This window comes from Gambusia affinis, linkage group LG07, assembly GCF_019740435.1.
Source record: "Gambusia affinis linkage group LG07, SWU_Gaff_1.0, whole genome shotgun sequence".
NCBI lineage: Eukaryota > Metazoa > Chordata > Actinopteri > Cyprinodontiformes > Poeciliidae > Gambusia > Gambusia affinis.
In genome coordinates, this window is record NC_057874.1 from 19,813,659 (window position 1) to 19,838,160 (window position 24,502).

The 24,502-nt window shown below is 37.1% G+C and overlaps 1 protein-coding gene across 4 annotated transcripts in view; it reads left to right on the plus strand.

Moving 5' to 3' along the window:
- The window catches only part of kcnab2a (potassium voltage-gated channel subfamily A regulatory beta subunit 2a), a 91,360-nt gene that overhangs the window by 53,189 nt on the left and 13,669 nt on the right, over positions 1–24,502 (plus strand). For 3 of the 4 annotated variants that reach the window (XM_044123472.1, XM_044123473.1, XM_044123471.1), the window contains 3 exons: positions 19,867–19,910; positions 21,085–21,122; positions 21,383–21,462. In XM_044123472.1, coding sequence (XP_043979407.1) covers positions 19,867–19,910; positions 21,085–21,122; positions 21,383–21,462 — 162 coding nt within the window. Of the gene's footprint in view, positions 1–4,772; positions 5,623–19,866; positions 19,911–21,084; positions 21,123–21,382; positions 21,463–24,502 lie in introns of those variants that run through there. The other variant, XM_044123470.1, reaches the window with a different exon arrangement.

A 24,502-nucleotide genomic window follows, 5' to 3' on the forward strand; every position in this document is an offset into this window, starting at 1 on the left:
TGTAACGAACTGGTGCTTCCTGGTATTTGCTTGTTAGCAGTGGATCCAAATGATATACTTTTACCAACATAACAGTCAGGAGAAGGGTGCAAAAACATCTATGCTACTGTATGTACCATGGCACAATGACATGACAGGAATTTCTGACAAGACTCTGTCTTATCAAACCATTGTCGGTCTGATAATGAATGTCAAATTTAAAAGTCCTTGCCTTTCAGTAAGTCAAGACATTGTTTGGATTGTGCTTAGGCTCTCTATATTGAACTCCTATTTTAGGAGCTAATACTGCAGTTGTGGTGGAGGATGAGTTTTCGTGACGGTACCCAACAGTAGTTCTGTGCGCAGTAGAGTCTCTTAGGAGCCTTTGATTAAAGCAGTAGTCTTCTCCTCTCTTCCGATGTGTTTCCAAGCTGCAGTATGTAGGCGGTGTGGCAGAGGTCACTTGTATTGAGCTGAAAGTCCTGTACAACCAGAACAACTCTCGGGGCCTCATTATGGCTCGGTATCAGCCTTTTCCTGACCGGTCCTACAAGGAGAAACAGAGCGAAACCAATACTTTAGATTTTAGTAGTGACTAGATGTTCAGAAACTTTGCACCTTTTTGTCTTCAGCAGGAATAATAAGGAACGTTTATCAAAAATTGTTGTTTCTCCACTGCAGTGCTATTTATTTATTTTCTGCTTGTGTTTTTCATCTTTGTGTTGGTCTGTAAACTTCCAAAAAGAGAACTTTTGATTACGATTGATTTTACTCAACTTCAAATCTGACCAGGGAAAACGTTTTGCTGCAAATTTTCTGTTTTTCTCTCTTCTCCACAGATAGAATCAGATGAAGAAATCCTATCAGGCCTCAACACTCACACGGAAAGAAAAGTCTGAGGGATTTTAGAGGATCAGTAGATTTCTAGATAACTAGATGTCAGACATTTGATCAGAAAAGAGACGATGATCCTGTCTCATAGGTGGGAGATGATTTACTAACCAGCTAATGAGGTTATTTATTGGACCTACCAGGAGGGGGTGTTTATGAAAAATAAAACAGTGCTTTATTGACTGTAGTGTAGCACGTGTCACCTTCTAAGCATAATATCACAAATTAAAGATTTGATAGCAGCATTTGATGGATTCTTATTTCTGATTCAGCATCCGTTACGATTGATTTATCCCATGACAAAGAGGGAAAGGAAATTAATTCTGGATGTTCACTGACATATTTTAAAGAACGAGCACAAAGTGGCTTCAAACTTAGGCCAGCATTTGTTCAATAAAACTGCTGAGAAAATAAATCCCTGCTACAGCGTTGGCTGAAAAGCGGAGCAGATAATAAAAGTAAGCATTTGTAAAAATTGACTTCGATATTGGGTTGGTTGTAAGGAAACGTGGCCTTGACTCTGTAGTATGTTTTTGAAAGTGAAAGGTTTTGAGAAAAATGAAAAGCTGTTACAGAATAATGGTATCAAGGATGAAATAATCAAGGACAAACAACTTGAATTGTTCTACAAATTATTAAATAATTTTCTATTTCTGTTAATATTGATTCTATTAAAAGAAAAAGTTTTATGAAAAGGTAAAGGAAGTATTCTTTCAAAATATCAATGAAGTTGATTAAAATTTAAGACTTTATGAAATGTGTGAGTTTTTCTTAACTAAAAGGAAAATATATGATCAGTTTTTTGATGTTGAAAAGAACAATATCCTTATAAGAAAGACTTTGACATAGCAGCCATAAATACAAAGTATATAAGCATGTAAACATCAGATTTTTTTAGATCCTTCAACGCCACCATTCTGGAATGAGTTTGTTTTGTCTAGACCAATGGTTCTATATGGATATTTTGAAGGGACCTAAAGAAAGGAAATAGTCGTAGATGAAAGATTGAACAGATCAACAATTCATCCGGGACAAAGTATTTTATTTCTGTCAAAGAAAAAGAGTTTAAGGAATTTTCTGATTATTTTTTTACCAGATTTTTCCACAGGAAACTTGTAAACTTGAAATTGTGTTTTTCCTGAAGGAATCATGGCATCATTCAGTGATGATCTTTTCTCTTTATTTTCTCTTTCTGTTCATAGTTTGTCCAATGGGATGAGCATTTTTTTTCCTGCACTCTGTTTGCATGTGCTTCATAATCTGTTAATAGCTTATTTTGTATTTATTAATTATGAACCCTAGCTGCATGTGGTGTCCTGCAGTTCATTAATCATTTTTCTGGACTGGTAAATGTTGATTTGCAGTGCAGCTCCGGATCAAATCAACTGTACAAAATACCAAAGAGAGCCATGTGTTATAAAAGTTTCTTCATTTAGCTGATGGATTACTTGACTGTTTCATTATGTTTGCCTGAATCGATTTGAGTGCCTGTCAATAAATCTGCAGAATTTCTAGCGGAGACAAATAAAATCATACTGTCTCTGCAACTATAAATGAGATGGAGGAAGAAAATGATTCAATCCTAATGTGTATCATTAAAACGGCTCTCATATTTTTCAAACCTACTTACCTTTATTAGATGTTTAGACATTGACATATTTTCACATCTTAGAGTGTGCTTTTTGTCAGGCTTGTTATGAGAGTGGTGGACTTCACAGGGTTTACGCTCTATCTCTTCAGCCTTTGCTCTTCTTTCTGGCCCCGCCAACTTCTCTGCATTTATCCCAAGTCACGACTCTTTGGGGGCCCGGAGCACAGAAGCGTAAATTAAAGGATCAGTTTTCCACGGCATCAGTGGTAAATGTATTGAGCAGACCTGAATGAAATGAGTGAGTTTCAGTGAGTGCCTCCAAATTGGTTCCTCATGTCTAAAATAGGAGACGTGACCCGGCAAAGATGATTATCGATCCTTGCTGTGTTTTACTTTTTTTCTGCTGCTAATTTCCAAAAATGCTCTTATTTGTGCACAAGGCCCAAAGGAGACAAGCTCTGTTCTAACATCACGAGATAATTACTAAAAACGAATTACTTGTTGTGCAAGTTAACCCTTAACAAAACTGTTTCTAAGTTCAGTTCACACAGGTTAAACCGGTACTAATTCATATTCATAGAAATGTTGAACTAGTTTTTGCTAATTCATAATTTATTTCCATAAGATTGGCTGAAAATCATGTCAAATGTCATGACATCATGCATCTATTAGTAAATTGATTTGTAAAGGAGCTTGAACTTGACTTGATCATCATATGGAGTTTGGAACCTGTTTGTTTCTAGACTATTTACATATTTTTATTCCTCTCCTTTCATCGCTTTAACTGAGTTCAAACCACTGCACGTTCTATTTCTGTTTAAGCACATCAGCCGACAAAATTGTCACTCATATTAATTAAACGACACATCTTATCTCTGCTGTGGCCGTCTGCAAACTCACACCCTCGTTTACTGCAGGCTCCCACGCAAAAACAGAACCAGGGAATGCAGAAACCTCTCAGCTTAATCGATGGCTAGAGCATGTGTCTTCAGTTTAATGTTTACGTGGAGCCAGAGGCATACTCTTATCAATAGCGCACCCGACAAACACAGATATGTGCTTGTAAATCGCCTGTAAGGAGAAAAGCTGGAACTTCTTTTCAGCATATAGATGCAAAAGTTTGCTCTAAGTTTCAGTTTAGTGTAACCGTCCTCCAATAGAGCAGCAGTTTGTAATGCTTGACTCAGTTTGTTTTTCACGTAATAAAAAGTGTCTTTTGTTATTGAATTATTACTTAGATGATAAATTATTTAATGACGTAATTACTAATGTTATATGTCTGTGGCACATTTCACCTTTTGTAGAAATCTATATATTTCCACCATAATGAATCATAGTGAAACAAGAGCTTCTCCTTTTGGTAAGCTTTGCAAAAGGATCTTTCGAGCTATTCCGAGCCACCAGACTGCTTTTCCACACTACGTCTGACAGAAATCCCATTTCACTTCAATTAAACTTCCTTTCCTCCCTCAGGGTTCTATGCAAGTCCAGGAAACCAAAAGGTTGTAGCTTCAACAATAGGTGGCAACCTCCCCTTTGCCCTATTCCTGTGATGGAGCTCTCTAAACTGTACATGTCTGCTCCTGATGGCATCGCTTTTAATTATCTCCTTGGCAGGCTAGCTGCCTCATTTAGATAAGCTCCAGTATTATATTACTGTTAGTGAGACTCATCTGTTGTCCTTTTCATATAAGATGACTTACTTATCATTAAATAAATTTTCAATGACAATTGATTCTACAAGTTAGCCTCTGGATCTTTTTTTTTTCACCCTAATTATGTAATTTACGATCAAACAAAATACATGAATGCATGAAATTTGTTTAAGACCCAGTAAAGAGAGGAGCATAATCTCAGACACATCCCTCTGCCTTCATTTTGTCACAAACAAAAGTTGCGTAATATTTGTTTCACGGGCCGTTGGACAAACCCATGTGAGAGTCCCCTTCTCTGGGGCCAAGAGCGACTGCAAAGTCCCGACCACTGAAGCACTCAGTCTCCGTCTTTTTCTCCAGACACAATAAACCGAATGAGAACTCACTGCAGGGCAACAGATGGACAAAGATGGGTGCAGAAATGCACTACCTCTTCTGTGAGAGGAGCTGTAAACACGCAGGACCGTGCTCTCACGCTGCTGTGGCTCTCTGAATATTCATCCTCGTAGCCCTCCCACCGTATTCCCTCCCCCGCTCCTCCCGTCTCTCCTCCCATCCCTCGCCTGCGCGCTCCGTGCCGTTTTATGCCGAGCACAAGGCACACAGATGTAAGTTTAATCCATGCAACAGTAAAAGCTGGGAAATGAATCCTTCCCCTTTCTTTTTTTTTTTTTTTTTTTACTGACAACTGTAGTCAGAAGAATTTTCATTAGTCAGCGTGGCTGTAAAGGTGGACTTGGAGATGAAAACCTGCTGCTGGAACTGTGCGGCGTGTTTTATTCTCTCCATCATCTCTTTGTGTGGATCTAGTCATTGCAACTCTTAAGGCTTGGCTACAAGAGTGTTTTTTTGTTTTTGTTTGTTTTTCTTTTAGAGAAAACTGCAGGACTACGACAGTTTTCCTTCATCTTCACATTAAACCGGACGATCGAATGAATCAAAAAGAACACAATTTTTGTTTTTCACATTTGGTTGGACTTCAAGCCTCTAAATCAGTGATTGCAGTTTTGCTTGACCCCTGCTCAGAGGAAAAAGCAACAATGTAGTCCAGGGGTTTGGACTTTTTGGGACAGGATTTCCACCTGATCAGTGATCCGTCACTCTTTGTGAGCAAAAACCGTGGAGGGATTACTGACGGTCTAGCGGCGTTCGCCTCGATTTGCAGCATCTTTCAGACTCAATTAGTACACGCTCTTGGGAGGGTCCTCGCACTCTCTGCCTTAGGAGAGTTTTTTCTGTTTTTATTCAGAGGAGAATTTAATCAAAGAAGACCTTAATTCAGCCAGAAGCCAGGATGCAGGTGTCATTAGTGTGCACTGATCACCGTGGGGGGGTGAGCCGCAACACAGAGGACCGGCTGAACCGTCAGAATGCCAACAGCCCCAGCACAGGAACCCGCAGCAAGTTCAGAGCAGTGGCGATGGTGGCTCGCAGTCTTGGGCAACTCTCAGTTCAGAGTGTGCCCTCCTCCAGCGAGCAAAGTGTGAAGACTGGCATGAAGTATAGGTAGGCATGTCTGAAGACATTCCACAGCCACATTTCTTTGATATTTTGGATCACTTATGTCTTTCAGTTTGCCGCACTTGTTAATCTTGATAAGCCGTATTGTCAAAATTATAATGTCTATCTGAAAATGACCACAGGAGATGACATAGTAACATTCTCAGAAAAAATTTTACCTTAAGTTTTTTCTTTTGTCCCTTACAATGATGCACTTTGTAAATTCATCCATAGACATTAAATTTGATCTGAGTTATGAATAACCAACTTTTAACTGCTAAAAAACAAACCTATTCATATCTATAAATCGATATTTATGATTGAAAATACTCTGATTTTTAGGATGACATTTTTCCCATTTAGAATTGACTCCACTACATCCGTTTTATTAAACACCATTCCTGGGATTTTCCCCCATGATTAGTTTTTATCTATGCAATATATAATATATATTTATGCATCTCACCCTTCGGGGAGTCAATGTGTATTTTTGCAATGTGCTCCAATTGATTAAAATAATCATTTGGAGCACAGATAAGATTTATTCTTCCAATACATTAACACATCAAACCTAAAATCTCCCTTAAGAACTTTTTCTGCATCAACCCACAAGAAAAGATGAGAAAAATAAATATCTATATATTTTGAAAAATGTCACTAAGTACTGTTTGCTTCTCCACTTCTTTCAAGCTTAGTAAAAATTTTATTGTGTTTTGGGACAAATGCGCTGATGCTTAAGCTTTTGATTCCTTTATTTTTTGTTCCTGCCCCCCTAGCAAGTAACATTCAACACAAATAATTAGTTTTTACATTAGATGCTTTGAAGTAATAGAAAAAGCCCTAATTCGGAATTACCAAATCCATTCAAGTGAAAGACTGAAAAGAAAATCTTTATTGGCCAAAAAGAAAAAACCAGATTGGGGCAGTTCTAGTATTTTTTGCAGTTCTGTTGCCTCCATTTTGATGAGGTTTTTATTTTAGTTTTGACAGTTACTAAGCCCTTTTTGCCAACAGGAAGCATTAGGGAAAGGAAGAAAGACAATTCAATTTAACAGTTAATAATTTAGCTATTTTGGCAAATATTTATTGCGCACATGCATTTTATATCAAATTTGCAAATGCCTCACATTTGCATGGTGAATTATTTAAATGAGCTCGGCTATTACGCGAATGCTGCAAGGGGAAGAGATGAATAAGAATGAAGATCTCTTCAAGTGCACACTTAAAGCCCTGAGTAGTGAGTGTCAGACCGAGCAGTGGCAGAGAGCTAATGATCAAGGGCTCTGTGTTAAAGAACACTGTGGTTTGTAACAAGCTGACCAGTAATACTGTGTGTCAGCATTGCAACACTTTTGCTTCTAATTTTTTTCTTGTTTTGTAATCATCTGTTGTTCTTTGTGTTTCCTTCCATTCAACCTAATGTTTGATAAGTAAAATACATTACCAGAAGGCTTTAATAAAGTGCAATCAAAGTGAAATTCTCGTTGCTAATAATTTATTGTTAGTCTTTTGATTAAAAAAATTACTAGATGCAAAGATTAATTATGTGGCTCATTTCTAATCTGCAGATATTGTAAAATTGTAATCTGGTTAGACTGATTTTATCCAATTCCAATTTTACACCAACAACTCTTAGAAAATTTATTAGCCACATTAGTAACTAAAGGTATAGGAGCAGGCATAATCTGGCAACAGTGTATGAGAGATGTCGCTATACAACATGAATTTAGAAGATTGTAAACTGTCGTTAGCAGGGCTGCCCATGTTTAGCAAAATATGCAATGTGTGGAAACATTGGTGAGTGTCTCGATGACAATATGACCTGTGACAAATGCCCAACTGAACAGTGTTGATGTTTTTCTGCTTTGGATTCATTGCAAACACAGAACCCAGATAGTCAGCAGTTTATCCAGCTTCTGGGGAAAAAAAGGGAATGTGTTATTTTCATCTCAACAGCATGTTTTTACTGAAGAAGCAGGATTCTGCAGCATCTGTTTGAGAAAGATATTACCCGGTTTTGTTAAAGCCCCAATAAAAATATTGTCTGTTGATAAACAAGCTACACTAAATGTATCACTGACAGAGAAAACCTGAGTGCTTGTGTCATCAAGTATTCAGGTGTGTATTTAATATATGTTGTAAACTAAGCATTTCTTGAATTAAAATTGTACGACTTGCAATATATGACCCAACCATTTTCGTCAGCATGTTTATTAGTGATTAATGAACCAGTACCTTTCTTTTATGCGCTAAAAGTCGTTCTTTCATTTCATTTGGATTCGCTGCCAAAAGGTCCCACAGGGTCACATATGTTGTACTGATAATTGGTTTTGTGTGTCAAACTGTACAACAATTCTTTGAATTAGAAACCAACAAACTCAATCGGTTCTTTTACCAGAAATATCTCGATGGGGCTTTTGTGTAGAATTAAAAACTTTTTTATTATTTGGTGTCAAGTTGGGCCTTTCCAAGTATTAAGCACAATAAAAATAATGTGAGGGTTGATTCGAGGTAGATTTGTTGAACCGTATGACCCATCTCCGGCGCTACTGTTTGCCGCCACATCACAGTCTTCTGCATGTAATTTGCTGGCGGCAACCTCCTCGTGTTGTCTCACTGTCATCATTGAGCCTAATGATATTGAATGAGAAAAATCATTTGCAGCTCAGGGGCCAGCGGCTTTTTGTGTTCTTGTGCATGACGGGATGTATTCTCCTAAACTCGTATCTGATGTAAACCAAAGGAAATGCGCGTCGTGATGCGGCAGGAAGCCCCAAACGTTCCTGTACAGAGGGCAGGGCATAATGTCTGGGATTTTGTTTGGAAGAAACAGGAACAAAAAGGAAAAGGAAGGGGAGATTGCTGGTGTATTCACAATGCCCAAGAGGAAGTACAGTGGGATGAAGTGATCTGTGCTCGTGTCACTGTGAATCTCTCAAGCACGCCTCTTGGAGTTGAAGCTTGCAAGCCCTTTAACATGGCCGTCCATTTCTCTTTTCATCTTTAGGATTTTCCCCGCCTCTCTTTGCTAAAAGGAGAAGGAATTTCTCATTTCTCTATTTAGACAGCTGAAGAGGTTTGTGGTTTTAAAACCGTGCCCCAAAAGAATACAGAAAAGCTGTATTATCCACCCGCCAAAAACTTTCCTGATTATCCCCCTCTGCACAATCGCTGTGAAATTCAAATCAGACTCATTTGCATAAAATCCTCGCCTTCTCCTTGAATGGCAGCCTTGAGTTTGACCCGTCTGCATCTCTGAGTTTGATTTCAGGTTAGTTTGGGAATGACCTTACTCAGCAAGGCCACCAAAATCATCAAAGTGAACGTTTTTTTATTGCACAGAGGGATTGCGGCAGCTTTATTGGCCTGCCAGCCGTTTTTAAATGGAACTCTGCATCTGACTGATACGATTGGGTAAAATCACCAAGCTTGACTGCGAATCGTCATCCTCTTCCAAGGAATGAATAAATGTCTTCTTTCTGGACTGAATTAATGATGCACACTAAATGGCTTGTGATTATGTAAAGCAGTCAGGGGATGTCTCTGAGATTGGGAGAGCAATGCAGGTGAGGCAGTAGATTCTGGTATTAGCTCTTCGTTCAGTCAGCCAAACCCTGCTGATGGGGAGAGTTTTATTTGCTAAAATGCAGCAAATCTCCAAAGTCCTGCTGAGTTACAAGAGCCAGAGCTTGTACCGAATTCCAGCTGGGCTGCCATTTTTGTGCATTGTGCAGACAAAAGTTTGAAGTTTCACCTCAAACTGCTGTGGTTAACAACTGGGAACGGAAACAAGACTCCAGGGTATATTCAGTAAAATGCTGTATGTTGGAAGTGTTCATTCTGCATATGTTAGAGGTCAGGTGACACTTACCTTCTGTTCTGCTGCTGTTCATATTTCACTTTATTCTGAAATATTTGTGGAAGAAAGATTTGGTATGTCTCGACGTGTAAGTTTCAAATCTCACATCGCTGATCAATAAGTGTTAGGGATGCACCAATATCAGAATCTGCATTGAAATTCATATTCAATATTAATATTGCTGTTATGGCAATTGCCTGTTATTTTTCAATGATTTATCTGATTTCACCTTTTTGACTCTGTTAGGAAAATGGCCACACCTCTGACATTCTTTCTCTGCTTAGTTAAACATCCTCAATCCTGCGTTGCATCACTGCTACATGACCAGGAAATACAACATGTCCGACCAATGTCTTCACCTCCCAAAGGACAAACAAGAAGCAACAATTAAATTCAGTTTAAAAATACTTTATCAATTTCGAAGGAAAATTAAATGTTGTTGTAACTCATATTATTCAAGGTTCTTTTCAGAGTTTTTGTAGATGGTGATGGCTGTGGGCAGGAAGGAGCTGCTGTAGAAGATTTCTGCAGAAGCCTCTGCCAGACTGAAAAAACACTCTGCTGTTGTATAACAATTTCTTGAAGAGGATTCTCAGGGTTGTCCATAATTTTCTTGATTTTATGAAGAATTTTTCATCATCTCCAGAGGTTCCACAGTCATTCCTGTAACAGAACCAGCCTTCTTCATCGGGTTTTTCAGCATTTTAAAGTCCCTGCCTCTGAAGCGGCTAAACCAACAGATGATGATAGAAGAGATTACAATCTTCACAAAAATATTGTGGAAGATCTGCATAAACTTGCTTCAAAGACAGAAGGACCAAAATTTTCTCAAGAATCAAAGTCTGTTCTGTCCCTTCTCTGTTGTCCAAGCAAACGCAGAGGTATTTATATACCTCAACCACCTCCACTTCTTTTTTCATGATGAAAATAATATTTGACCTAACCCCGTGTCTTTTAAAATCTTCAGTCTGTTCTTTTGTTTTGTTCACTTTCAAGATGACATGATTGTTCCCCTCACCGAGACAAAGTGTTCCATCAACTCTCTGCACTCAGCTTCTTTTCCATCTTTAAGTCAAGTCAAGTACATTTGCATAGCACATTTCATCATCAAGACAGTTAAGAGTGTTTTACATAATAAGAATAAAAAAAAAAATACAAAGTCACAGAAGAGTACCATACAGCCAATAACAATCATTACATTTTAAGGAAAATAGCAACAGTGAAATACAGATCAAGGTTGACAGTGGTTTGTTGCATACAATGCATGTTATGTTGCCTTTCTGGCAAGCTTGCTATGGCGACTTCAACCACGTTGAAGTGGTTCTCCACTGTTATGAAAAATGACCTGAACAGTCAAGTTCAGCCGAGCAAACTGTATTATAACTCTTTGAGGATTCACTTAAAGTTTCATTCTTTTTTTTGGATCATTTAGAGCCCCCCCATCAGTTTATCTGTAAATTTAACATGTAATTCGGGATATATTGACATGCAGAAATACTTAACTCGATGAACCAAACTGGAAGGAAAACACAGACAGAGATCAATGTGATGTAAATAGAACATGGCTAATTAGCTATTTCAAAACCACAGTAGTTATCTCACTGTGTCATCAATAATATTCACACATATTGTGTTTTATCCACATGAATGAAAATATTGTGATTCAATTATATCACTGAATAAGTGAGAAACGGAGCCAGGAACTCAGCAGTGGTCCAATGAAGCAGGTCACGTTAGCACCCCTTGTTGCTTTTAGCAACATTATGATAAATTTGAAACAAGTAAAAGATTATTAGTTCTGATTCCCATTTTCCCTGTTGACTCTAATGCAATAAGAAATTAATACACTTTATTTAGCCCTGAGTGACCCAGATATGAATTATTTAGTGAGGTCTTAAATACCACAATTTCTCAGCAGAATATAGAAAAATAATTTTAAAGCTATGGTGTTCAAAGTTATGAACACAACGCGCTTCTAACAGGTTTAAATCAACATTTGATAGGTGCAAAATGAAGCCTTCAGGTTCCAAAGTCCGTTACAAAATGACCAAAACAGCAGCGGTATTAAGTGACTAAGATGCAAAGTGATCAATACCTGATCCCTAATACTTTTCAATGCATCCTGCAAAATAAAGTCTTATTCACCAAGCATTTTCATTTCTCCAGCAAAGACTTCATCAGCTGTAAAACACTTTTGCTCTGTTGCAGTCACTTGCTTACTGGAGGCCCAACTAAGTCATAGCTGACTCACTACCTGTTCTGGTGTAAATCTACTAGTAAGTCGCCTTAAGATTCCTCATCTCATAATGTACACTGTTACTTTCAGAGTTGACATTGAGCCCCAGTGTCAGTTGATGGCCTCTGGAGGGCTTGTGTAAGCGGATGGCATTTAAATCTTACCACTGGGCTGCTTAGAGTTGGCCTTTATCATTTTTTTAAAAGCAAAAAAAGAAAAGAAACGAAAATTAAAAATCAGTTCTCAGTGGTTGTTGTTGCTCAGTCCACCTTTAAGTCGCCTGAGAAAACAGATGGCAGAAATAACAAGAAGAAATAGTGACAAGATTTACAAACAAGGACTTTACACATTTAGTTATTAATTAGTGCTGCACATCTTTAATGTTACTGGTTGCCATAGCAGAGCTGAAGACGAGGTGAAGGAGCTCAGTTCAGATCACATTTGTGTTTTGTTTGGGATTTTTTAAAGAATATTGCCTTTTTTTATTATTGTTCACAAATGCATAATTGCTCATCGCTCAGGCTCCGCTGACAGAAGCTGTGGGCGTGTGAGCTTTGGGGCGTCATGAGTGTGGATGCATGCTGGGACATTTCTCCTGCATTCTGAGGGCTCTCATCTTCAGGGAGCCAGCTTTCCACTGCACCCCCGCCCCCAATTCAGATATAAATCACAAGCAGACCCTGGAAGTCGAACAGAACACTTTTACAGATTATGAGAGATTAGTTTGTAGACTCAAAGCAAAGACTTGAGGTCACAAACTTTTTAGGTACCATCTGTAATGTGGACGCCTCAGCCATCTTTTCTCTGGGGGTGTTGGGAGAAATTGACGAACGTAGAAATTGAAGCTAACGTAGGCTTGTGTTGCACAGAGCATGGTGAGATTTTGTTTGTTTTGGGAGGAGCAAGATGAAATATGTTTCCTCTGTTCCTTTAAGTATGTGAGGGAGATACTTGTGTTTATGTTGAAGGAGGAGAAGACGGCAGCTGTTCTTTTTTCGCCTCACTGATAAAGTTTAATTAGAGCCTCTGTTTGCATGTGTGTGTTGCTCCCCTCTCTCTCTATTTCTCTGCATGTTAGTTTCATTAAACTCTAGAAATAGCTTCTTCCATTTATTAATTCTGCTGTCAAAAAGCACCAGTTCTTGATTCTGTGAAAATCTGTTGAGATTACAGGTGCCTCTTAATAAATTAGAATTTAATCAAAGTTGATTTATTTCAAGAATTCAAATAAAAGGAAATGGAACTCATTTACTATAATTAAGTACACACAGGGGATATATTAAACGAGCTTGTTTTGTTTTGATCATTATGGCATACAGTCAATAAATACTCTATAATTGGTTTCTTTCAAAATAAAAGCCTTGCATCAGAACAAATAATAAGGGATTAAAACACAGAAATTTTGATTCACTGAATTGTATGTTCATGTACTTCACATTTATTGGGTTTCTGGTCCTTTTGCATTAATTACTGCATCAATGAAGCATGACATGGAGGCAACAGGGCTGCAGAAAACCTTTTTGCCCTGGTGACGCTGCTTCAATCAACTGTTTTTATGAAGTGCATTGCCACAAAGGTTAAGAGAACCTACATTTTTATCCGGCATCACATTTAACATTACAGGTTTACAGTTTAACTTTATTTGTAAATCACTCTCCATAAAGGCAATATTGACTTGTAAATGATTTATTTATTTTCAAGATAAACAAAATGAAACAATGAAATTAAAGAAAAGTTGTAAGTGCAAATGTTTTCAGGGCTAAGCAACTGTGAACATTTCAAACTGACCATTTCATTAACTTCAAGTCAATCCATTTATATCCACCTGTTCTGTAACTGTATCATCAGGATCTTTCAGGTTAAAGTTGCTTCTTTTCCCATCTGTATGTTTATATTATAACAGATAAACTTTGTCTGTCATGCGTTGACTGGTCACAGATTAGTACTTTGATGTGTTTAGGAGGAAACCTAAATCATCAGACTGACTTCAAATGAACAGGTTTTAAATAAATTGAGATGAGACTACTCTAAACCAGTGGAACTTCAGTAAATATTTGTAACACACATGCTCAATCATGTGTGTTACAAATATTTAACCAAAACATTTTCTTAATTAGATGGCACCAGGTTAATCTGAACTGGCAATGTCCAGCTCATATTTTTTCCAGCAACTTTTTCTTCTTTGGAAAAAGCATTTCCAATGGTTTGTTTTTTATAAGATGTATCAAAATCTCTTCATTGATTTAATTTAATTATTTCTTCTTTTTTTTTAATAGGTTCCCTTTCAGCTTCTTGAATCAGGGAATCCTTCTCAGCTTACTTGTTTGCTTTATAATATATTAAATATTTTGTCAGAAAGGATTAAGATAAAAAGTTAAATCAGGAAGTGTGTGAAATCAGTAAAGCTTCTTTATTGTTGTGCCTTTCTTTGTTGTATAAATTTTGAGAGACCTAACTCTAGTGCTGTTTTTTCCATTGTGTATTAAATTAAATTACTAATTAACCAACATTTGTCAAATTTAGTTTTAATGCCAAACACACAATGACAGAACAGTTTCCAGAGTAAACATGTAGACAGTGGCAGTATAATGGACGTTACCGAGAGAAAAACTTTGACTTTTTTTGTTTTCTTCTTGCCTGTAAGTGCCTTGGTTATTTGCACACTGCGCCATTTTATGTGATAATTATAAGTGAAGTAAGTTCTAATCATACCTGAACATTTATCTGAGCAATTACAGCCCTGCTCAGAGGAACGGCCTGTATTAATGTCTGAGTAAATCACAAACAAACACTCATCCAGAGGTTCCCTCATCAAAGAGGAAGGGGGCTATCAGTAACGCAGCCAAACATGAATCACTCATCAGGTGTTGGCTTTATAATACTAGGTTTGACTTAGAAAAGCAATATTGAATTTTCTGACATGCTGGAGGTGCATTTGACGTATACCGTTAAAATGTTCTTTGCAAATCTCTGAAATTTTTATATTTAGACTTTGTATTTTTATTTTATTTTATTTTCAAAGAGCTTTGAATTTAATTAATTATTTGCAGACCTGCAATCTGTAAATTAAATCATATTCGATATCTCATCATATCAGCTTTATTTTAATAGCACCAACTGACAACAAATGTAATCTACGGACACTTTGAAAAATAAACGGATAAAACAAACTACACAGAACGATCGATCAGTGGGCTGATTTTTATTTTTTTCTGAAGTCTTTTTCTAACTTTTAATATTTGGGGAGTAGAATCGTGTGAAATTTCTACTACAACTGATCTGTGGCGAGGCATGCTGCAAACCCAGCGTGCAACCAGTGACACATAGCAACACATTCTTCAGAGAACAAAGTGGTGACAAACTGAGCCCTTTTCTGACAATGTGCTAAAAGCTCTGAATTGGTCTAACCTTTCTGTAACTGTGGAGGTTGTGTGATACATAAGTTATCCAGTTTCTGCTGTTCATGGAGCTTTCTTCCCCAACTTGAATTTCTTCCTCATTTTCTGAACTGACAGCGCTCTGACCACTGCCTGCTGCTGATAACACACTGACTACTCATGCAATAAATACTTTCCCTAACACCCGTTTAAAAACCTGAAACTGTCCAAGTTTCACACTGAAGAATAAAACTTGTATTTTCTTCACTTTAAAAGCATAAAGTCAAATGTCTTACAGTTAGTTATTTAATGGGTTGCAAATCTTTTTTCCTGGTTTTTCAACAGCTTCCTCCACGGCGCACCGACACAGAGAGGTATCAAGTCTCCATTAAAAGGAGGATTAGCATATTTCCAAAAATGTAAAATTATTCTTCTCAATTCAACTCTGGAAAGAATCTCCTTATTCCTTCTCCTCCTGTCAAATCTGACACTTACAAATCCATATTGGGCTTTGATCTGACGGAGAACAAAGTCTTTGTCCACAGCTACAAAAGAAGGTCACCCAACAGAGAAATCCGATTAAAACCTCAAGGTGGAAAGCTGAAAATTGCTTTTCATTTAAAAACAGAAGCAAACAACAATGACATTTTAACATTTTAATGTATTCACAGCTATTGTGTCTAATTGTAATTATCTATGTGAGAAGACAATTTTCTGATATCACCAAAATGTTTTAGTTGTTTTTTCTTCTCTCTGTTGCATTAATTTAAATTGAAGAAAACCCATTTAAAAAGAGGGTTACCTTTGTAGGTAAATGAGGTTTTGTTCATACTTCAGTTGGTTATTGGTGAACATATCCCTCCACGTGTTCCAGCTTCGTTAATGTTTGCTCGTTTTTCATCCTGACATCTACACAGCCTCTGTAAGACTCCAGCGACTTGTGGCCTTTAGCTCTCACTAGAGAACACTTTAATTTGTAAAGCTGCAGATCTGTGCTTGATATAAATATGCAGTCATCACTCCATACAAATGATTGCTCTGAAGTGCAGCAGTGGGCTTAGATTATCACTAAAGTAATGCAAGCTCAAAAGTATTCAATAATTCACTCAGGAATATTGTCCTTATAAAGTCACAGACCATTTAATCTCTTAGTAACTGAATGCGTTTATCCCAGTAGTGAAATAGATCCTAGATCGAATGAAAATGGCCTCATCACAACTTCCTTTCGACAAAATGCTTCGACTATCTTTGGCCACTTGAGCCATCACTTCTCATCTGTACAGTCAAGGTGTCTAAATAACAAAAGTGATATTAATCTAAGATCTGCAATGCTTCTCCTCTGTGTAGAATATTTAAAGGACTGATGGTACTCCAAGAAAAAATATATATTTTTTGTTTTTATTTTATTACTTGATAAACTTTCAGGTTGGTAGTATTAATTAAATTGTCAGCTATTTTTGAGCCGATTTGTTTTTCTGTGAAACAATAGGCCAGATTAACTCATCTATTGGAGTTATTGCATTTTGATTTGGCAAATAACTGATCAAGTTATCATTAGTAGGGTTTATGCATAGTTGTGAATTAGTTTTTTATCATTATGTGTGTCCATCTTTGCTGTGGTTCATCAACAAATGTAAATTAGCTCCATATTGTTGCCCAAACCAACTAGAGAAAGTAAAGCGTGGGAGCCTTTCCTCTGATTGGCTGTGATCCAGCTGTTCCTCTATGTGTGTACACTGTGTGCGGCAATCAAACCTGAGTAGACTAGACTGGTCAGATAAGTAGATTGGGTTCAGTGTGGATGAGCAGAGAAAATGAATGATCGAAAACATTTTTGGCAGGTTAAACCCCAAACTGTCTGAAAATCATTACCAATGCTAAGACGTGGACTAACCTCCTAGGTTATGTGCCATTTTGCTCAAAATCTGCACCTCCAGTCTGGTCCCTCTCTGTTGATCATTTCAGTGTCATATTTCTTGAGATGTTAAGTTTTCATTTCAGATCTGCTCATTTCCAACACCTCTTAGTAAGTTTACTGTTTTCTACAGTTCTTCTTCAAATAAACAACCTTATGTTTACTAAATTATTAAGTAACCATTTACAAGCCAATATTGCCTTAATGAAGTGTGATTAAAAAAATAAAATAAACGGTAAAAATGTGATGTAATATGCAAAAATTTGGAAGCACTTAACTTTTATACTAATGTACAGCCGTTACTTTGTTCTTATTGAGAAGGATGTCAGAGAGATGACTTTACTGTAAGGGCTTCTCTCTGCTGAGCCTCACCTGGAACCTGACCCCACTGTAGCAAAGGGCCACTGCAGCAGTACAAAGCAAACCAAGACCGTTCTAATCAAATATCCAAGAGAACAATGTGCCTATGAAAAGGTATCCTTAGATGGGAGTAATGGCAAGGGCAGAACTGTGTTTTCTAGTGTCTATATTAGATTGTCTGGAAAGTCTGTAAATGCTTCTTTGGATTTTTTTTTTTTTTTTTTTTTTTTTTTTTTTTAGAAAACTTTGTGCACTTCTTCCAGTCGTCCTGCTCATGAATCAGCTGCCACTGATTAGTTCAGAGAGATGAGCAATGCCCAATTCTGGTTTATTCTGATTGCTGACCTCCTGATTTCAATTGATCTGCATTTCTTTTCATGCAAACGTGCTTATGTGAAGGGTCCTATGATGTTTCATTGGAGTAGTAGTTTTGAATTAGACGGGAAATAAGGGAACAGCAAAACAAATCTGACTTGTGGAAACTTTCATCTGAGTTTTATTTAAAAATTCAAAGTGAAAACTGCTGCATGAAGCTGCTTATTGATGTTTCCCGAGTGAATGTGCCAGAATCTGATTCTCAAAACTTTAAAAGTATATCACAAATATAAACAAATTCTAAAACTAATAGTTTGTATTTTAATATTCGTTCTTATCATGAAATAATCCAACACATTTATCGTTGCGTTTATAACTATTAAAAGTGTCATTTATGTATTTTGATTTGATGCTTAGATTCAACAAAAAATATAGGATATACCTTCTAAATATTATTTTAGAAAATGTGCTTATTGTGCAGATTATTCATTTTTCCTGTTCTACTCTGCATACAGTGACCCAAGTATAAGACATGAGTTAATAGGTCTGGCTTTCTGCTGAGGAATCCATCCTCCTCCTGCCAGCTGATCAGCTGACCTGCTACTCGCAGCTCACCATCTGTAAATACTACCTTAATACTTCTGATGCTATGTATTAGCGTCCATGCCATTATTTTTGTGACTAAAATATTTACAAACATTCAAATTAGAGATAAGAAGTATAGAAGCCTTCAGGATGTTCAGGAAAAGCTCTGCTGCTACTGCTACAGGTTGAAAGATTTTTTATTTTGGAGATTTTTTTTAACTTTTATGTACCATGATATTTATGGTGAACGTGCAATTAATACTCAAGAATATGAATAAATTTTATTAATAGGAATGTGATTCTTTGGTTCACAATTTAGGATTAGTACAAAAAAATACATAGGCCCTCCCTGAATGTTCTTGTATAGTGTTGCAAACGGTAGCAGAAATGGTGCAAAATATGGATGTTTTCAAGTAAACATGCGTGTGTAGTCTACCATGACTGATTAATGCTACAGTAAAATCGATCATATTAATTGTATTACTGATAAATATGCATTTATCAATAATAAAACCTTATTATCATAATCAACATTTAAATGCTAATATTTACATATTTGGTTTATTTGCAGCCTGAATTTAAGCCTCTTGTTATGACACTGTTGAGAATTTGAAATTAAACCAGAGTGACGGTTCAGCATCCTCAAACTCAAAAATCTGTTCTGATTCACATGCTCACATTTCTGTCTCCCTCTCTACACTGCAATATACTGCCAGCCTTAAACAGATTATTTTAGTTATCATCCCACATACCAACTTTCACTCCTGCATGTTACATCATCCCTCATGGCACTTTTTTACATTTATTTATTTATTTATTTTATTTTATTTTATTTATTTATTCACTTATTCACTGTTAAGCAAGAGTAACAAACTTCATATTTTATTCTCAGCACCTTTGGGATCTTTCTTTTATATCAGATGTGGATGTAGACTTGTGAGTCCTTTCTAAATCAGTTTAAAAGAGAGTTTGCTTCTGCTCCGTCATAACTCTAACATCCTGGAATGTTAACGGGAAGGAAAAGACATCAGAAGAATCTTTAAAAGCTTGCAAGAATCCAAGCTGTGAATGTCACCAGGAGGGTTGGTCCGGGCTTTGATTGGCTCAGATACAGCGGCTTTCAGAAGCAAGTTGTTCTGAGCAGTCAAAGTTGCTCATAGCTGAAAGGGATTTTAGTCACAGGGAGGCTGAGAGAAATTTCTCTGGATGTCTTGGTGGGCCTGCTTAAGAGCCATTCCCCCCTCCCTTCTGATTTTCCTTGACACTTCACACCCCGCACACACATATTGTCAGTGCTGCAGAAGATGCACGCTCACTCCAAATCCATACAGCGTTCTGTTTGTTTTTTTGTTTTTCAACTTCTGCGTCTGCAAGCCCCAACTGCAATAAAAACCAATGACTGCAGAAGCATATGGAAAAATTTATTTTCTTGCCGTACTTGCTTACCTACAGTATGTACTACCCAGTCACTGTGAACAAAAAAAAAACCAACAAAAAAAAGATTTACATTGCTCCTTGAAGCTGCCTTTGGAGCACAAAACCTTCACAAATCACTGCCACCTCAGCTTAACATTAATGTGAATTTATTTCTCTGTTTTGACAGAAACCTTGGAAAGTCTGGCCTGCGGGTGTCCTGCCTTGGATTAGGTGAGATCATGACACGATCTGAAAAGTAGCACACACGATGAATTTATGTGCAAAGCTAATAACCTTTCTGCTTTATTTCTTACATTACCTTTATAAAAGAAGGCACCACTGCTACTTCAGAAAGTGAATAATTTGCTCAAACCTTGAACATTTTTAAGCTGACATTTTACATCATGTGCTATTTTAGCACACGGCATTGTAATGACAAAGAAATTCCTCAAAATGTTTATTCATATCAGTAATTCAATGCACATATTATGTAGAATCGGTATGCAGAGACATAAAAACCATCTATATTTGGGATGATTGTTTCTCACAGCTAAAAAATAGTAAATCCAAAGGTGGGCTTCCCTGAAAATTTTCATATTACATAAAACCAATATAAAAAGAAAGATTTCAAGAGAAATATTAGCATCTATCTGCAAAACGCACTCAATCTCAGTTCTATGAATTACTGCATTGATACATTGTAACATTGAGGCACAAAGCCCGTGGCATTACAGAGGTATTACTGGAGCCCAGGTTGCTAAAAGAAGAAATGCATTTCCTTTGACATTTTGTGTTGTTCACGAATGGCTCAACACAAGAATCGAGCACTAATTATTTATGAGCATTGCAACAGTATACATAGCAGGAAGCACTGACTCCAGCTGCAACATACTCTACTAATCTCTTCACAATTAAGTCAAGGTTGCATTTTTTTTCCTGCTGCTAGTGCACTTTTTTGAACAGAGATTTTCCTTCCACTGAAACTTCCTGTAATATCCTCAGCTACCCCACTGTGTGAACCAGCATATTTGAACTTTTGTGGCTTTACCTTTCAGATGGAAGGTTCTAGTGACTGTCTTCTGGTCGACTCTTAAGTCAGCAGGGTTAGTTTTAGGGTTAGACCTTTACTTGGTTACAACAACATTTCTGTATTAAAAATACTGAATAAATTAATGTTTTCAACATATCTTTTTGTGCATGATGAATATATATAATAAAACCTGAATTACTGGAACTACTTTAAAAAGTATTATTGGTTTTATTGCTACCTCAGTTTAACTTTTTTGGGGTTTGATCTTGTTTCTTGTAGAATATGGTCATATGTTTAGAATATATGCCATCACTTCTTACCTATTTATTAGTGTGTGTTCATGACGTGGCCCTGCCTCCTTGTCACCCTCTGCAGGAACATGGGTGACATTCGGTGGACAGATAACAGATGAGGTGAGAGCAGATGGATCCGTCAAAGCTTGAGATTAAAAACATTCACAGTGAAGTTTCCTTTCCCAGAATGCTCAGCAAACCCAGTTTTACCTCCTTCTTACTGTAAATCTGCTGCTGATAGCCAAATAATTCACCTTATGAAGTGACAATGTACCCATCTTTAGTCTTGGGAAGGCAGATGAATAATTAAGACGCTGTAATGCTTCACATCGGCTCATCCTGCCCCCCTGTCTGTTTTTTACCCCTTGTTCTATCAACAGATGGCAGAGCAGCTGATGACTCTGGCCTATGAAAATGGCATCAATCTGTTTGACACAGCGGAGGTCTACGCTGCTGGGAAGTGAGTATATCCTGTATCGCTGTGACAGCAAACATTGACAAGGTTCTAGTTGCTGATAGATTGTGAATCTTCAAAGTACAGAGACTTCACTGGCTCACTCTTCATGTCAGGTGTGAGTCATGAAGATATAATATATTTAATTTGTGCAGTAGTAATAAAAAAAACTTTCTTTATCATTGCATGAACGCAATCTGTCTCCCTCTCTGCAGTTCATAAATATTCTGTTCATGCCTCCTGCTAAAAATATGCTCTGATTACAGGTCAAAGAGACCAGTTTACACCTAAAATACACCTGGGCTTGCTTCTCAAGTAATCAGTTATGATTAGATGTTCCTGCCAGGCTTTTTAGTTAAACAAATGTGGACAATATTTTATCATAAAAACAAATCAGGAAAGAAAAATGAGAACAGGTGCAATTTTGCAAACTGTAATCATTCCAGATAAGTAGTTTTTAACTTTTTAGGATTTAAAAATTACTCTGCTTTCAGTTGGGCTTTGAAAAAACTAGTAAGACTTTTATTTAAGAAAAGTCTTTTGAAGGACAAAATTTTCTTTTTTTACGGCAATCAAGAAAGAAAATTGGAACTGCACTTTGCAAGAACAGAACTCCATTAGCCTCTAGTTATCCGACCTTCAAACCTTAATACATTTTTGTCTGCAATGAAACCCAGCAATTTTACAAAATCTCAATCTTTTTTGGAGTTCTTGGTCTTTCTTAAAAGAATAATATGACCTGTTTATTAATGTGCAGGTTTTACTTCCACTGCCAAAAGGGAAGAAACAGGGAAAAACCACGAACCAGAAGTGGCACCTCAGACAATCAAAACCACTGGCTGCACTTTCATTACTCATAAATTATCCATATTTGCACTTATCCAGAAATAAAATCATGATATAGCCTTGTATATATAAATACTTTAAACTAATTTTGGATTAAAAATCCTAGCTAAGTTGCTTACATCAAGGTCTCTATACTGGATTATTTTCAAAGCTGGAAATGGATACCTTAAGACTTGAAAAAGCTTGAGTTTTACTACAGAATTGCATTGAATTTTTTGTAAAAAGTATTTATTCATACTTGAAAATTTAGTTGGACCACAAACTTCAATCTATTTTTCCAGGATTTTCTGCGTTAAAAATCAGTGCGTAATTGTGAAGTGGAAGGATATTTTCCAAATTAGTAAATACAGATCTGTGTGTACAACTGCATTTAGTCCTGAGGCTATATTTGGTGCAGCCACTGTTTGCTGCAATCATAGCTGCAAGGTGGTGTTTGGTATATTTTTGCTCATTCCTCCTGTACTTCCTTCCACATGTTTGCTGTCTGTCCCCTACATGGCTTGAGGCAAAAACAACCTGGTGTGACTTTCTTTTAACAGTGATTTTGCCACTTGCTCATAGCAAGGCCAGATTGGTGCAATAACTGTCCTGTCAAAATATTATCCCACCTGAGCTGTTCATCTCTGCAGCTTTTCCAGACGTACCATGTGCCTTTTGGTTTTGTAACCTTGTTTAGGAGAACAGCCAAGCCAAACATTGTGTTGGTGACAAAGGACAAGTAATCTGGCCATATGTATTTTATAGCACCATCTAAAGCTCCAGCCGATAGGATGTCACTGCACCCTTACTGACAAGTTTTCTCAACTCAACTCATGTCTCTTCTGTTATCTTCAGTTTTTTTCACTCAGGTGGCAGAAATTCCCAAAAAGTGCAGCTCGTGTAAATCACATGGTTGAAAACTTTACCATCAGCGGAGAGATAAAAAATTCGAACAAGCAAAAAGACTACAAACATATTTAATAAAACATAACTGCTCCATTTCTGTCACATTATGTTTGTTTTTTGATGTTTTAATGCATCTTAATTATTTAGTTCACCCTCTCCTTGAGTATTGAGTTAGTAGTTAGCGCCACTAACTGCTTTTCTTACCAACATTAAAATATTTTCAAAGATTTTTGTGTGAAATACTGTTGTTTAGCCTCCAGAACCCATTAATGGGTCTCTATTTTTTGTATGAAATAAAATAATTATTTGTTTAGAAGACGAGCGGTGATGATGTTTTAACCCCTCTTGCCTCTCTCTGCCTCAGGTCTGATATGTTTTGAATTCCATTATGGATTAATCTGGTTTTGTAGTGACTCGGAGGCTTTGAAATAATCTAAGGGATTATCCTTGGCAAACAGCATATACGATTAACTGCAGCATGTCCGTTTTTAATCCCCTAAGAATATTTGTTGCTATCTGCTCTGTTTTTGAAAGATGCATCAGCAGAATATTTAGGATTAGAAATAAGGACAACCACTGAATCATCAATCCTTTTTTTCCCCCCCAAGTCCTTTGTGGCTTGTGTCTGATGCACGTCACCTCTCCGTGTTGTTTTCTGTCAGAACCAGGAAAACGAGCACAAAGTTGATCTTTGACACAGCCGCAGTCCCTCCTCTGTCTTTGATCTGTACAACAACCTGCAGTTAAACACAGAGACAAATCTGGCATGTGAGAGCGTTTGTGTGACAGCAGCTCAGCATTTGTTGCACAGGTGTTAATCCTGACGGGACCGAGGAGCTTACATGACACACACGCACGCAAAAGAGTTGAACACACTTTGCACACGAGTGTGGAAAAGGCTTTCATGTGAAGCCGGAGGATGAGTTGGCTGCAGAGTCAGCTGCTTTAATGTTGATACTGTACTGTAGCTTGTGCAGACTAGCTTGACGTTAGGCTGCTTATTGTAGCTTTAGAAAACAAAAATCACATCACATGAATATCTGCAGTGCCGATATATACTCTTAAAATATTTTATCACTTTAAAACCACAATTTGGAATGTATTTGTTTATGATAAAGGTGGATGAGTTCTTGTATTTATTTGTTTATTGTCGTAACTGACTAGCTTTTCTGTACCAGTGCAAACGCCACTCTTTTTCAGAAGAAATACGCAACTAAACATTGTTGCCGCAGTTATCAGTAAACACACACACGGTCTGAGTATATAAAAGTCTGAAAGAAATGTTCAGAGCAGCATTCTCTTTTATGGCTTCTTT